This window comes from Bos mutus, chromosome 15, assembly GCF_027580195.1.
Source record: "Bos mutus isolate GX-2022 chromosome 15, NWIPB_WYAK_1.1, whole genome shotgun sequence".
NCBI lineage: Eukaryota > Metazoa > Chordata > Mammalia > Artiodactyla > Bovidae > Bos > Bos mutus.
In genome coordinates this window covers 51,797,091-51,812,654 of record NC_091631.1, presented here as the reverse complement: position 1 = coordinate 51,812,654, position 15,564 = coordinate 51,797,091, and the positions used below count along the sequence as shown (strand labels likewise).

The following is a 15,564-nucleotide window of genomic DNA, read 5'->3' as shown; positions in this document are numbered from 1 at the left end:
CTGGTCCGGGGAGGGGCACCCTCTCCTTGACCAGCCAACTTCTTCACATATTGTAACACTGTAAAATATAGAGAATAAAAAACATGGTTAGGAGGGTCTGTCACCTGCACGGATGTTGTCAAGCTGAATCAGGAGGAGTTAGGAGCACAGGGAGGTCAGAGTGCAGGCAGGTCCAGCAAGCAGCCACTGCTGTGTGTGCTGTATGGCTGGAAGGCCTGGGTCTGGGAAATAAGCGTATCCTTCCCTCTGTCTTCCCAGCATCCTTCTTGAGGTATTTGTAGAGAGAGAAGGCAAATGTATTAAAACCACCACGCTGAAGAAAGACACTCGCAGACTTAGAGAATGAACTTATGGTTGTGGGGAAGGGATAGTTAAGAGAGTTTGGGATGGACAGGTACATGCTGCTATATTTACAATGGATAACCAACAAGGACCTACTGTATAGCACATGAAACTCTGCTCAGTGTTATGTGGCAGCCTGGATGGGAGGGGAGTTTAGGGGAGTATGGCTGAGTCTTTTTGCTATCCACCTGAAACTGTCACAGCACTGTTAATTGATTACCAATATAAAATGGGCTTCCCTTGTGGCTCAGACGGTGAAGAATCTGCCTGCAGTGCAGGAGACCTGGGTTTGATCCCTGGGTCAAGAAGATCCTCTGGAGAAGGGAATGGCTACCCACTCCAGTATTCTTGCCTGGAGAATAGAAGAACCTGGTCGGCACAGTCTATGGGGTTGCAAAGAGTCGGACACAATTGAGGGGCTAACTAACACTTCAGTGTAAAATAAAAGGTAAAAAAAAAAAAAAAAAAAACCACTGGGTTGAAAATTAGTGGAGACAGAATCCCTGATAGTGATCTGAGTTTTAGTGGTGGCACAGCCATGTCAGGACTGTGGGTACCACAGCCCTCTTCCCTCTCCTCCCTCCTTGCCTGTCCCTCCTCGCTTTCCCTCATATAGGTCTCAGAGTAACTCGGCCGGCAGCCTGAAACATGTTCTGCTGAGCCTCGTCTAGGCCACTCGCTGTTGGAAACTGGGTCTCACTGATGGTGATACCTGAGGAGTGGCCTAGAAATCAGACCTGCCTCTTCCCCTGGAGGCTTTGACCTCCCAGGCGTGTCATAGATCTTTCAGGCTCACTGTTGACTGTGTTGGACCTAAGCTGGGAGTTTGGGATACTCAGTCTTGAAAACAGGGACACGGTGAAGAGGCCCGCTGAAAAGCAGCCCCGATCTGCCTGCATGCCAGGCATGCAGGCAGGCTCAGCGGTGCGTGCAGCCTGGGTGCGTGCTGTCACGCCGGCTGGTGTGCATCTCTCCGCAGCATCGGTCCCTAGGGCCCCACATAGCTCTGCAGCCCACAGGGGAGGGAGACATTAAAAGGTACCATCTCAGGGAAAAAAAGATGTTTTCAGCTCAGGTTGGAAATGAGTTGGAGGGTTGATGAGGCGGAGAGCTGCGGCGGTGGCAGGGTTGGGAGGAGGCTCTTTGCCAGGCAGGATTCTCAGAGGAGGTGGTGGCTACATCTTACATCTGCATCAGTCTGGGCTGCGTCAGGGGACTGAGAGAAAGCAGGAATTGGAAGGAGGGAGATGGGCTTGGGAGCGGAAGGGGGCTGAAGACAGAGGTCAGGACCGTTTCTGGTTTGAGTCACGATTTTAGGAAGGATCTTAATGGTATTTCAGACACTTTGGTAGCCTTTTGTCTGTTTCCTCAGTCTCTGGCCTCAAGGGGCTGGAAGGGAATTCCAGAGCCCTCATTTCCTTCTGCTTTGCTAGTCTGATCCCACCCGCCGCCTTCCATCTGCTGCAGAGCGGGGGCTGAGGGCGGAGGGGGTTCTGCATCCCCTGCAGGCTGGCTCCCCTTCTCGGACTCTGGCCCCACCCCTCCTTGATTCACCCCCCGCCTGCATGCTGCTGTGGTCCACTCGGCCGTGGGGCCAGGCCTGCCACAGGCTGAGCATCGCAGGAGAAGGTGGTGCTTGGGTGGCCAGACCAATTTCTAATGTAAGATTTAAGGACCTGGGCCTGCACACGCATCCTTGGCTTTAGGAAAGCCACTCTGGGAAGCAAAATACTTTATCCCACTTATGTTTCCATTGCTTAAAATGTTCTTGGGGTTTCTCTTTGGCTATTTCCTTCAAGAGCCAAAATATGCTCAACAGAACAGCCTTCATGACTTTGTAGACATCTCTTTGACCAATCCCATTGTTCTTATCTAACCACCTCCCTTTTGCATCCCAGTTAGAATTCCTTTTACCCATTTCCACATGGTGAGTTCACTCTAAGCAGATGAAGTTGTGGCACTGTTGAGGAGATACAGAGTCTGGCATTTCAGATGTGCCCCTGCTACTCTGGCTTAGGGAAGGGTCTCCTGCCTGGCTTCCTTGGCATTGTGGAAAGAGGTTGCGCATTCCTGGGCCTCCAAGGACTATTCTGGGCCCCAGGGCTAGGAGACATGCTGCTGCTTCTCCTGCCGGCTCGTAAGCATTGACCTCTGTTCAGTTTTGAGAGTCAGGGAGTAGCCTCTGGGGACTTCCCAAACTGCCGGCATGAGCCTCAAGTAATAGGGAGATCCCTGGTAGGAGACGGAACCAGGGCCATGAAACCCACTCGGGAGGAGTCCATGAGGGACAGAAGTTTGCCCTCTTCTCTTGCCGCCAGCTCCTGAGCCATGTCTCGGGGTGTTCACTCGGGCCACAACCTACCCAGTCCCCTGAGGGCCTCCTATGTGTCACCCCGCTCCTTAGACACTCAGGCCCTCCCTCACACAGCCACAGTGGGGCTTATTGTATACAGCAGGGGTCTCCAATCTCCAGGATCTAATGCCCGAGGACCTGAGCCAGAGCTGATACAGTAATAATAGAAATAAAGTGCACAGTAAATGTAAAGCATGTGAATCATCCCCAGACCATCCGCGCACCCCTGGTTTGTGGAAAAATTGTCTTGCATGAAACCAGTTCCTGGTGCCAAAAAGGCTGGGGGCCGCTGCTGTGGAACAGACGCTGCCCCTGTGTTCGAGAGGGTAGCCTTGCTGCTCGCCCTCGGGCGACCTGACGTGCACGTGCGACTCCTGACCAGGGGCCCTCCGTTAGGGCTCCATGTGGGGTGTTCAGTATCTGTATAAACCCTGGTGCCAGAAGGTGGGTGAGCAGTAAACTGAGTGAAACGCTGCTCCTGCCCTTGGCAGGCGATCTGCAGAGCCCGCAGCTCCCCGGGAGCAGCTCTCAGAGGCCGCGCTGGAGGCCACGGACGAGGCGGTGACCCGAGAACTCGAGCAAGAACAGACACGGCTCCTGGAGTCCAAACAAGAGAAGATGCAGCGGCTGCGGGAGAAGCTGTGTCGGGAGGAGGAGGCGGAGGCCCTGCAACTTCACCAGCAGAAAGAGAAGGCGCTCAGGTCCTGCCGCCGGGCCCAGCCACCCTGGCTGCCCCTCCAGGATGACTCCTCTGTGGCCCGGGTGGAGGAGGGGTGGGCTCCGTGGCCAAGACCTGTGCCTTTCCTCTCTTGGGAAGGGACTTGAGAGGCATGATAGTAATGGGGATGGCCGGTATTTTTTGAGAGATTACTCTGATCCACGTGCTTTGTGTCTGCTAATTCGTTGAGTCCTTGGGAATGGCCCTTATGAGTTTCTGTCATCAAGTCTGTTTTGTGGAATTTATAATACAGATGAGGGAGCTGAGGCACAGGAAGGTTAAGTAGCTTGTCCAAGGTGTGGAGCCTCATAAACAGCAGAGCCTGGATTAACAGTCTGGGCAGTTTGTCTCCAGAGCCTGTTTCTTTTTTTTTTTTAAACACTATTCTTTATTTTTTTACTTTGGCTGCACCATGCAGCATGTGATAGGGTGTGAGGTGCTCTTACCCAGGACCCAGAAGTTTCTGTTTGGGTTCCTACTCTTTAAGTACATGACAGGCAGGCCCTCAACAAATGCAGCACATAGGCTTAGGCTGGGCCTGTTTGTGTAGGATTGTGTGCTTCTGTGCTGGAGTTATGGTTTTTATAGGAAAAGGCAGGTGAGGGCTGGCATGATGGCTCCACAGTAAAGCATCACCAGGGGTCCTTTGATCCTTCTGTCATCTTCAGCGCTGAGTTTTACTCTCAGGCTCTCTTTACAGTCCAGTGTAGCTGCTGGATTTCCAGCCATCATATCTGTGTTCCAGGCAGGAAGTATAGGGGCACCTTCTAGCTCATTCAGTCCCTTCAAAGGCACTTTGATGGGAACTTTACCCAATAATTTCTGTTTATATCTCACTGGCCACTCCTGCTTGCAAAGGGTGCAAAGTTGACTGAGGAATGTAATCCTTTAGCTGGTCTCTGGGCCTGAGAAAATAAAATTAGGGTTCTTCTAGTAAAGAAAAGTGGGAGAATGGATATTGAGAGGGTAATAAACCATCTCTGTCACAGTCCCAGGTTGGGGAAAGTGCTACAAAAAGACGTTAATATGTTTCACTTACTTGGCAGTTAAACTAAAGGTTAAATCTTGTCCTCTTGGACAGAAGATCCCAAAGTGCTGTAGACTTACTATTTTTATATCATACATGGCAAAGACTGTATAAAATATTTATGGTTAATTTAGAGAAACTAAGAGAAAACCAGCACCCAACTGCCCAGAGGTTTGGGGACAGTCTCCCTCATTAGCCCAACACAGGCTCTGCTGACCAGGGTTCATCCTATGTCAGCCCTCCTGGATCCCCCTGCCAGAGAGCATCCCAAAGAATAGATGGTCCCAGGCATCCTCCTCTTCCAGCTGCCTGGAACTTGGGGTAGGGGGCCTCCCAAACAGAGTGCAACTCAGCTTACCTTGAGAGGCAGTGCCTAGGAAGAAATCCTGGTGATGTCTCCCTACCAGGCTCCTCTCTCTCCCTGGCCACCCTGGGCTGTGCTGACAGCTTCCTGTCCCTTCCCGAACCCCCAACTTCAGAGGGGCCTCCCAGAGCCCTCCTAAGTTGTAGTGAAAACCAGCCTGTTGAAAGTATCTGATTCAGGGCCTGAAACACGATAGTTGCTCAATAAAAGCTGGTTCTTGGTTGTATTTTCAACTAAAATCAATACAGCGTTTGTGGTCTTGACTAAGTGATTTCTCTGTGGGCAGTGCCTTGCCTGGCTCTCTTCAAAGTAGTTTGTCATGAGAACCCTGTTTCTATTTATACATGAGCCTTTCTGAGAGGTAGGGTCTCCTCTCTGCTGGGAAATTACCACTTGGTAGAAATTTCTGGAAGCCACAACTGACCTTGTAGCAAATATTTCTTGAATGAGAAGGCAGGCAGGCGGGCTGATGTTTAAGTTTCTTTAGTTACAAAACAAAGAGACTGAGTTTAGTTGTAAGATGAAGAGAGGAGAGCATTGTAAAATGCAGGACTTAACTGCTAAAGACCCTTCCATTCTGTGGTGATATGTGTAAAATTTAGCCTTGGGACAAAGAGGAAGGGTTTCTGGGGGAATCTAGCAGGAAGAATCTTTAAATTTTCTGTCATTACGGAAGAAAGCAGTGGTGTTGATAGCTGAAAATAGAAAATGATCCAAAGTCTTTTCTGGCTCTGGAATTCACTGCAGAAGCTTTTCCGAGAGATTGTCTTCTGAATCATGTTTTTCTCAGGCTTTGAACTCCCTGAGTGCGCAGCACTGGTCATATGACAGCCCCTGGTCACGTGGGGGCCGCGAGGGTTGTCTGCTTGGGATGAGATGGTCACCATCTCGGTCTGTGAATAAGGGGCCCCTTACAGATAACTTGCTTGTAGTTTGGGCCTGGGTGATACTGCCCAAATTCAACCAGCATTCATGGAGTCCCTACTTCCATTTCTGTTACTGTGCTTGGCACTTGGGAGATAGCAGATTTTAAGACAAGATTGCTTCTCTGGAGACGCTCCCACACTTGTAAGGAAAACACACATACAGAGGCTGAATTATGGTGTGATGTTATGCGTGGCAGAGAGTGGCATGGATGAGAAAGGTCCTCATATAAAGCGTGATGGGAGCTGAAAGGGGATTGGTGAGCTTGGAGAGAGTTGGGAAGGCTTCTCTGAGAGAAGGGAATTGGGCGTTGAACATGGAACATGGGTTCGTCAGGTAGGAAAGGGGATTCTTGATGGGAGAGCTGGCTTGAACAAAGGCCAGGAGGCAGGGAGGAGTGTGGTGGGGTTTGGAGGTGCTGGCTCATGTGATGTGGCCAGAGCTGGGTTGGGGTCAGACTGGATCCAACCTTGAGTAAATGCCCTCCCACCTGGTTGCAGAGGAGACCCTTTTGCAGAAATGCTATTTTGGGATCATGGAGCTCATGATCTGCTTCCTGTGGCAAAGGGCAGGTGGAGTTCATAGCCCCTCTCGCCCTGGGAGGTATTAAAGGCAGCAGGACCCAGAAGCTGAGGTTAGGCTTGTTCTTAAGACATAGGAAGCTTCACAAGCAGGCTCCAGGCTTTTGGAGGCTGAGAGCCAGGGGTTAGGTGTAGAAAGGGGAAGGCCTGTGGTCCCGCCAGCAAACTTGCCTTTGCTTTGCAGTTCCCTGAAGGAGCAGCTGCAGAGAGCCACCGAGGAGGAGGAGACCCAGATGAGAGAGCAGGAGCGCCAGAGGCTGTCCCGGCTCCGCGCCCAGGTGCAGTCCAGCTCAGAGGCCGATGCGGACCAAATCAGGTGAGTGTGGACTGTGGGCGGCCTGGCCTCCCCGGAGGCTCGCCCCTCTCGGCACCCCCTCCCCGCACCCCGACCAACACAACTGCCCAGACCCACCCCTACCTCCTTTTCTGCCCAGGGCCGAGCAAGAGGCTTCCCTGCAGAGGCTGCGAGAAGAGCTGGAGTCTCTGCAGAAGGCCGAGAGGGCCAGCTTGGAAGAGAGAAGCAGGCAGACCCTGGAGCAGCTCAGGGAAGAGATGGAGGCTTCGGAGAAGAGAGAGCAGGCTGCCCTGAAGGTGGAGAAGGAGAGGGCCTTGCAGCAGCTGAGGGAGCAGCTGGAAGGGGAGAGGAGAGAAGTGAGTGCCCCCCTTCACCCCCGTGTGTCCCTGGGGAGGGCTGGCTGCTGAGGAAGAACAAGAGCCAGCCTTGGCGCCCAGGGGAGCCGGCAGCACAGGGGTCTTCGAGGAAGGGCGTGGAGATGTTGGGCCGGCCGTCTGGGCCCATGTGGAGCCCGCTCGACTCAGAGCAGATGCTGCCCTGGTCTCCACGGTGGGGTCCAGAGGCCCCCTCCAGGGCCTGTTGGGAGTTGTCAGCAGCAGAGAAGTTTGAAGGCAAAGGACCTGGGGGTTTGGGAAGACTCCATGACTGAAAGAACTGAAACCAGACCAGAGGTCTTGAGACGAAGGTGCAGTGTCCCCGTCCTTGTCCCTGAGGGCACCTGTGATGACCTCTCGTCTCTCTCCTTCCCTCCCCTGCCTCAGAGCAAGAGGCTGACTCACTCAGGGGAGTTTGTTCTCCTTTATCCTTACTCCCTATCCCTCCCATCCAGTGGTCTGTCTCTAGGTAAGAGGCAGAAGTAGGTAGTAGGTCAGGTGGAACTGGTGTTTTGTTTTGGTTCTGGGTGGAGTGTCAGTTCCCAGACCAAGGGGACCTACGGGGGAGGTCACTGCGCTGCACGTGCTCAGGAAGAAGGTGCTGAGCCGCCAGGCCTCCTGGCCCGTATTCACAGGCAGGAGTGTGGCCTGTGTACGGTGGTTTGGCCCAGAGGCCCGAGGGTGGAAGGGCCATGACCGAGCCTCACTGAAAGTTTCCCTCCACACTGGCCTCCATGGCTTGCAGGCTTGAGGGACAGCTGTTTTGGAGGAATACAGACGCGCCTGTGGTTCCCCTTGGCTCCTTAGCTCGAGGGGCCTTGGGGATGGTCTCTCTGGCTCTTCCTCTCCCCAGAGTCAGAGCCCGGCCAGCCTGCCCTGGTCCTCACAGGCCCTGTGTTGCACCCCAGGCGGCAGCAGCGCTGGAGAGGGAGCACAGAGAGGAGCTGGAGCGGCTCTCCTCCTCACTGGAGGCCAAGCACAGGGAGGTGAGAGGTGGCAGCCCTGCCTGACAGGCAGAGCCTGGTGTGCTGGGCCTGGGGCTCTGAGCCTTCATGGCTGGCTGGTCGGCAGAACTCCACCCCAACCCCGGCCCTGCCACTAGCTTCCCTCTCCTGCAGCCCCGGGGGATGGGGGCTGGGTCCCTGGGAAGCGAGTCGCCCGCGGCCTCTGTAGGGCCCTCTGAGGGTCACGCTCCCCGGTGCGGGCGCCTCCTCAGGTGGTCTCCAGCCTCCAGAAGAAGATGCAGGAAGCTCACCAGAAAGAGGAGGCCCAGCTGCAGGAGAGCCTTGGGCGGGCGGAGCAGCGAGCCCATCACAGGGTGTACCAGGTGCTGGAGTACGAACAGGAGGTGAGTGCCGGTCTGCTCCTTTCGCCCTGGGGGCCCGGCGACTTGGACGGCCGGCCAAGCCGTCCTGGCCCGAAGGGCCTCTGCTTTGCCTTGGACGGCTCGGCTGGGGCTCAGTTTTTATGCCTTAGTTCCCTCGAGGCCAAGTCCTTCTCCACCCCGTGCCCTGTACGTGAGTGGAGCAGCTGGGTGTGGCCGCGTGTGTATGTAGGGACGCTGGGGGAGGTGGGCGCGTGTCGCACACGTGTGTGAGTCCTTCAAGTGCCTCAGCCCTGCATGTCGCATCCCTGCCTCCTGCCCGGCAGCTCAGTGGCCTCCTGAGAGAGAAGCGCCAGGAGGTGGAGCGGGAGCACGAGCGGAAGATGGACAGGATGAAGGAGGAGCACCAGCAGGTGGTGGCTGAGGCCAGGCAGCAGTACGAGGCCGAGGTGACTGGGCCGCAGCCCCTGGCGCACGTGTGTGTGTGTGCGCGCGCGCACATGCAAACTCACTCCCACCCCTTGGGGTCCTTCCCAGATGTCCGCAGGGCCTTGGAAGGAGTCAGGGGTTGTGGGAAGCGTCCTTCCCGGGCCCCCAGCAGTGGTGAAATCCAGTTTTGCCTTTGTACTAGAGCATTGCGGGAGGGCTGCTCCTCCCCACCGCCAGGCTGCACTTTGCTCTCCTGTTTATAACAGCCGAGGTGTACTGAGCCTGTACCGTGTGCCAGGTGCATCCTGAGCTCTTTGCGCATTAACCTCATTTAGTCTTCACAATACCCTTGGGTGGGGGCGTCCGTACTATCCTTCTCTCCATTTGAAAAAGAGGAAACTGAGACTTGAGCATAAGCAACTCCCTTAAGCCTCCCGGGCTGATAAGTAAAGGAGCTAGGATTCAAGCCAAGACTATCTGACTCCAGAGCCTTTGATTTTTAACCACCAACCCTGTGCCTCCAGGCCTACAGAAATTCCAGGACTCCCGGAAATAGATTGCCAAGAGCCAACCAATATGTAGATATTACATACCCATCTTCAGCCTCTGGCTTGGAGGGGAAAGTTCAGTGACTAAGTGGACCCAGTGGCACACTCACGTTGGGGTGAACGACTGCGAGGGCTGGTGGCTGACTTTAGCCCAGAGCTGGAGGCTTCACCTCCAGAAACTTGAACCAGTATCCTAGACTCTGCACCAGGGCAGAAATAGTGGCCCCGAGGAAAATGTAGTTGACTCCTTTTCTAAACCAGTTCTGCCCTTGTTGAAAAATAGTGACATTTTAGTAATGACCCCTTCCCTTAAGGAAGGAAGGCTGTGTGTGCGAGGAGTGGTAGGAGAGGCAGGTGTCCACACCAGGGATTTCTCAGGACATCTGTCCAGTGTTGTTTCAGCAGCAGACAGGGGGTGCAGGCTTTCTGGGGTTGAGACCACGTGGTCCTGGGCACTCTCTTCAGGAGCCGGCCTTAGAGGCCTGCTGGGGTCCCTGAACTTACTGACCTGAGGCGGCAGGGCAGGGGGTAGGGGGCGGCTCTGGTCAAAGGGTTGAGAAGGGCCTCGGTGGTTTCCCACCAACGGCCCCACCCTCTGTCAGGAGAGGAAGCAGCGGGCTGAGCTCCTAGGGCACCTGACGGGAGAGCTGGAGCGCCTGCGCAGGGCCCATGAGCGAGAGCTGGAGTCGGTGAGGCAGGAGCAGGACCGGCAGCTGGAGGACCTGCGGAGGCGGCACCGGGAGCAGGTGGGCGCCGGGCTGATGGTGCTTGGGGCCTGCCCTCCCCGACCCCTCCACCCAGGGTAGAAGAGTGCTGGGGGGCGGCGGCGGCGGCGGCGGCGGCGGGGTGGAGCCTGCCGGCTTCAGGGGTGGGGGGTGGGGCCTGCCGGCTTCGGGGGTGGGGAGGTCTCTCGCTGGCCATCCCCAAGCCGGGGCATCCTTGCTCTTTTGTTTTCTGGGCCAAGGAGCACCCCAGGACTAGAAGCAGAGGTCAGTGCACCTCAGGCCTTGGGGTTGGTGTCTTTGCCTCTGCTCACCATTCCCCCTGAAATAAGTAAGGGGTGATGCTCTGCTGGGGGAGCCCAGCCCAGCTTGGAGCACATGGTGTGGGGCACGTGGTCGCGAACTCCTCCTGGCCCTCAGCTCGGGCCTGGGCACTGGCTGCACTCCCATCTTTCTCTCTACCTACACTCCGTGCAGGAAAGGAAGCTCCAAGATTTAGAGGTGGAACTTGAAACCAGAACCAAGGATGTCAAGGCCCGATTGGCTCAGCTGGATGTCCAGGTGCGGGAGTAGGGGCGGAGGACAGGCTCTCAGGTACCCTTGACCCTGAAGTCCGCTCCCCCAGGAGAGGCCCGGAGTCAGCCAGATGGCCAGACCTTCTGTGCTCCGCAGAAGGAAGCGGCCAGAAAAGAGAAGCAGCAGCTCCTCGACGTGCAGAGGCAGGTCGTGCTGGAGAGCGAGGTTCGTCTGCTGCTTCTCCTGTCCTCCCTTGTTAGACTTCCTTCCTCCCCCAGCCCCTTCATTCCCCTGGGGAACGTACCAAACTCTGTTGGCTAGCACCCCACAGATAGCTTCTCTGTGGGAGACCAGCTCAGGCAACCCTGGGGGGCGGGGCCACGGAGGGGTGGGGCCTGGCCCAGCCTCTCCCCCAGTGCAACCCCGTTGTCTGCTCTGACTCCCCCATCGACTCCCTCCCACGTCTTCAGGTCCTTCTGTCTTTCCTCCTGCCTCCCAGGAAGCCACAGCCACTCATCAGCACCTGGAGGAGGCAAAGAAGGAGCACACGCACCTGCTGGAATCAAACCAGCAGCTCCGAAGAATCCTAGAGGAGCTTCAGGCCCGAAAGTTGGAGCTGGAGTCCCAGGTGGAGCTGCTGCAGGCCCAGAGTCAGAGGCTGCAGAAACATGTCAGGTGGTCTGGCCCCCTGCGCTCCGCCACCCCTGTGCCTCCCGCCTGCCTTCTGACCTCTGCCACTTGGGGGCTCTGTCTCTTCGTGGCCCAGTTAGCAGGCAGAGGTGGAGCCAGGCAGAGGGGCTGCGTTTTGTAGGGACTTGCGGGGGGCGTTAAGAGGCTGTGACTAGCCCGGGCCCCCCGGGTCTACTGTCCCTGCCCCAGCCCTGCCTCAGCATCTTCGGCAGGATTGAAAGGATGGAGGTGGCTCTTCCCCTTCCCTGCTAGGAGTCCTGAAAGGTGCTGCAAGGCCTGCTTCAGCATGTGACCCTGCCTCACCAACTCCCCCCACTCCCCAATTTCCCATCACAGCGACCTGGAGGTCCAAGCTCAGAAGAAGCAGGACTTGTTGAAAGAGCTGGAGGTAAAGGACAGTAACACTTCCCCACATTTGGAGCCCGACCTCCTCCTTGAGGACCTGAGGAGATCCCCCCGGACGGTGAGCTGCTCTTGGAAGGGTCAGGGTGGCTGGAGTTGGGTGGGGCTCTAGGAGGGGTTGAGGTCCAGGAGGGATGGGTCTTCAGCAGGGGGAAGTGGGTAGGAGGGGCCCCTGGGGGGTGGGGCTCCAGGAAGGGTCCTGACTGTTCTGCCTAGGACTTTTTAGTCTCCTATTCTTATCATTCCTAGCCCTACTTCTCCATCAGTCAAATTATATATCTGTAAGTGGTGCTCGGTGGCTGGCAGAACCATTGTCTGGGCCCCTAGGAGGGACTTCAGGGTCCATTGAGCCTGTAGTTACCTGATGTTGTTATATTCAGTGGGTGTTTTCTACTGCGTGTGTCTTATGAACCAGACTAAAGAGGTATCCTTCTCTCTCTTCCCAGAGCAAGGAGACTGACCTATCCTTGGACAGGTGCGTTCCAATAACCTGTCCTGTTTTGGGTTGAGGATCCAGGAATGGTTGAGTGAGGACGTGCGTCAGGGCTGGGGACTGATCTGGGCCCATGGTCTCCAGTGGGGCTTGGTTTGAGGATAGGGGCTGGGGCCCTGAGGAGTCTTCTGTGACAAGCCAGGAAGGTGCCCAGGGTGATCACTGACACAGCACGCTGGCATGGACTGACCCTTGCATGAGGGTCAGGCTGATGGGAGAGTCTGGCCGTCTCTGGAGGCCTCAGGTGCGGCTCCTGTCAGGGTCGGGGTGGGAGGACTGGAGTGCACAGCGTGCGTGCCCCACGCCGTGGGTCTCGAGCAGCGGCGTCCCCACCCTCTCCTAGCCCTGCGGTCTGTGCTCAAGCTGGACATCTGCTGGGGCAGTGCTCGTGACCCACAGCAGGAGTCCACAGTGCGTGTGTCCCCGCTCCACCCCCTGCCCTGCCCTTCTGCAGTGCTCGGCACTACCTCTCTGCTGAAGGGGTGGCTCTCCGCAATGCCAAAGAGTTCCTCGTGCAACAGTCGCGCTCCATGCGGAGGCGGCAGACAGCTCTGAAGGCCGCCCAGCAGCACTGGCGCCAGGAGCTGGCCAGTGCTCAGGAAGCGGACAAAGACCCCCCAGGCACCAAGGCCCTGGAGGACGTGTGCAAGGACCTGGAGGAGGTCAGGAGCCCCGGGGGCACTCAGCCACGTTGGGGGTGGGGGGACGGGGGCAGGAAGCTGGCCCTCCCTTTGGGCTCGCCCTCAGATCATGCCCAGGGCTCCCTGTGAGTGGTCAGGTAGGCGCAGGGTCATTGGACAAGTCTAGGGAGACCAGACAGGAGACGGAGGTTATGGATCACCACAAGGATGGAAGCTCCTTACACTCACCTGGCAGTGCAGAATGCTCTCTCTGTTAGGAAGTCATTTGGGCCTCACAGTAACCAGAGACGACGTACAGGGTTGTAGTGGTGTTCCCATTTTCTAGAAGTTCCACATTGCTTGGCCATTCCATCACACTCAAGACTTTACTCATAAGTGAAAATCTTTTGAGCACACTCAGCATAAGCCGAATTCCCTGTTTTCCTTCTCTGAGACTCTAATTTGTAATGAAAAGGAGATGTCTTCATGGTTATTATTAGTGGGATCACACGCTTCTTTGCCATGTGAGGATCTTGGCAGAAGATTATGTCTGGTCTCTTAGAGTTCTAATGATGCTCAGAGCTGGTGAGGGATTGTGGGCCCTGTGGCCCCTAAGTCTGGCAGTGGGGCAGCAGAGGGTCAGAGGTCAGTACCTCTGGAAGGGCAGCCTTCCAGGGGCATCTGCATTCCACCCCCAGGGCCTGGAATTGCTCTGCTGAATCCCTGCTCTTGAGGATGGGGGTAGTAATGGTAGTTGGAACAGTGATGATAAGAATAACCATTTGTTTAATAGTAACTGTTTTGAGAATTTATTAGATGTAGGCATAGTGGAGGGCACGTATCATATGTTCTCTCTTCTAATCTTCAAGACCCTATGAAAAGTTTATTTTTTTTTTTGGATGCATATCCAGAGTTCAGTAATTTAAGCTCACCCAGATCACCCAGCCAACAAACAGCAGAGTGGGGGGACTCCTGCATGTGCCTGTGTGGTTAGTCACCATCTTCCTCCTTCCCTTCCTCCCTGGCTGCAGGAGACCAGGCACCTGGATGAGATGAAGTCAGCCCTGTGGAAAGGCCACGACCTGCTGAAGAAGAAGGAGGAGAAGCTGCATCAGCTGGAGTCCTCTCTCCGGGAAGAGGTGCAGCCCAGCCTGGCCCCAGCCTCCCTCTTCTGTTCTGGGATTCGGTGGGGGGTCTTGGGTCCCATGTTGGGGCAGCTTAGGCCCAGGATTGGCAGTAGGCTTGGGGCTTCTGAGCTGCTGAAAGTGGCTGTGACTTCAGCTCTGACTGTCGAGCACATTTGGGGGTTTGGGTATCTGTGCTGAGACGTCCTGAGCAGACTTGGATCCTCTTGCTGAAGGTTCTCGGGAGAGGGCTGGCCCTGCCCTGGTGCCCGAGGAGAGGCGTGCCTTGAGGGCCAGGAATAGAGGCTCCTCGGTTTCGCTACCCCTGGGCCTCATAGGCTTTCCTCTGGATGCCTGAGATGTGGGTGCAGAAGGAGCTAGAAAGACACCGTGGGGGTGTTTACCGGGGTGAGGGTGGGGGCCTGCCTGACCCTGGTGGTCTTACTGCCTATATCTCCAGTGGCTGAGTTCTCTCAGCCTCACTTGCAAGGCAGCCTGTGCCTCCCCCAGAACTTGGGACCCAAAGAGCCTACCCACCAAGTCCTCAGCTGTTACGAGAGCAGGAAGCACAGGGCAGGTGCCGTCCTCAACTGCTGCATCTTCCCACCAGGCTTCAGATGAGGACATGCTGAGAGGACCCCCGACCAAGAAGGTGGTGACCTTTGACCTCAGCGACCTGGAAGATGGGAGCAGTGACAGTTCTGACTCTTGCCCCCTGCCTCTCTGTGAGTGGGCGGGGGGAGGATAGTGATGCAGCCCCTCCCCACAGCCCTGCAAGAGAGGGCCCCCCTGCCGTGCCGGTGTCCAGAGCAAGTGGTCAGCAAATGCCCTGGCAGAAGTGAGCTGGCTGGGTTTGCAGGGCCCAGAGGCTCCGGGGAGACCTTCTGAGCGCACAGGGGTCTCTCAGCAAGAGATGTGTCCCTCTTGGCCTTTCCTGGAGGGCCTCTCCCTATAGACGCTTCTGAAACACTGAAGCCGTGGGGCTTTTGTTGAGAGGAACAGGGAAAGGGGTAGGAATGTGGGCCAGTAGGGTGCAGTACCTGCCAGGCCGTTCTCCACCCTCCGCCTCTTCCCTTTGCAGTCAACCTGACCCCAAGCCCCACCTTCCCCAACAAGATCCACTACCTGAGCAGCTCCCTGCAGAGCATCAGCAGCCAGCTCAACGGGGTGCTCGGTGTTCTGGGCAGCCTCAACGCCCAGCCGCCACCGCTCTTCACCTCCACGCCTGTGCCGCTCCCCACCCAGGCCTCCAGGAGCACCCTGGCTCCCCCCCACCCGTCCCTGACCCGGGGCTCAGCCTCGTCCCCAGCTCGGCCCGTGTCTGCCCAGTGGACCTGGGATCCGGGGCTGGGCCCCAGGCTCTCTTCCTCTGCGGCTCAGACAGTGGATGACTTCCTGGTGGAGAAGTGGCGCAAGTATTTTCCAAGTAAGCCTCCCTCTGGGCTGTGCACAATTCTGGCTCAGCCTCCCCACCTCCCTCCTCTGCCTGCCCCTCACCCCCAGCTTTGGCATGGCCCCCAGACTCTCAGGGTCCCTGGGAGGACCTTGCTGCTCGCCCTGTGGCTGGAGGCCCTCTGGGTCAAGGACGGGTTACCTGATGGGGCCTTTATGATGGATTCTAGAGCTCAGCTGAACCTGAGGAGGTCACTTGTCAGAGTTGTGATTGCTGCCATCTTGAGTGTTATATATTATGGGCCAGGCATTTTATATATGGTTTT

General features: G+C 56.3%; 1 protein-coding gene across 1 annotated transcript in view; it reads left to right on the top strand.

Annotated features, from left to right (window-relative positions):
* CEP164 (centrosomal protein 164) overlaps nt 1–15,564 on the top strand; it is a 79,857-nt gene that overhangs the window by 52,690 nt on the left and 11,603 nt on the right. The window contains 16 exon segments of the mRNA XM_070384154.1: nt 3,187–3,396; nt 6,494–6,625; nt 6,744–6,960; nt 7,887–7,964; nt 8,195–8,326; nt 8,629–8,751; nt 9,882–10,025; nt 10,479–10,562; nt 10,674–10,742; nt 11,017–11,192; nt 11,544–11,670; nt 12,056–12,084; nt 12,557–12,764; nt 13,754–13,861; nt 14,457–14,571; nt 14,928–15,272. Of these exon segments, the coding sequence (XP_070240255.1) occupies nt 3,187–3,396; nt 6,494–6,625; nt 6,744–6,960; nt 7,887–7,964; nt 8,195–8,326; nt 8,629–8,751; nt 9,882–10,025; nt 10,479–10,562; nt 10,674–10,742; nt 11,017–11,192; nt 11,544–11,670; nt 12,056–12,084; nt 12,557–12,764; nt 13,754–13,861; nt 14,457–14,571; nt 14,928–15,272 (2,297 nt within the window).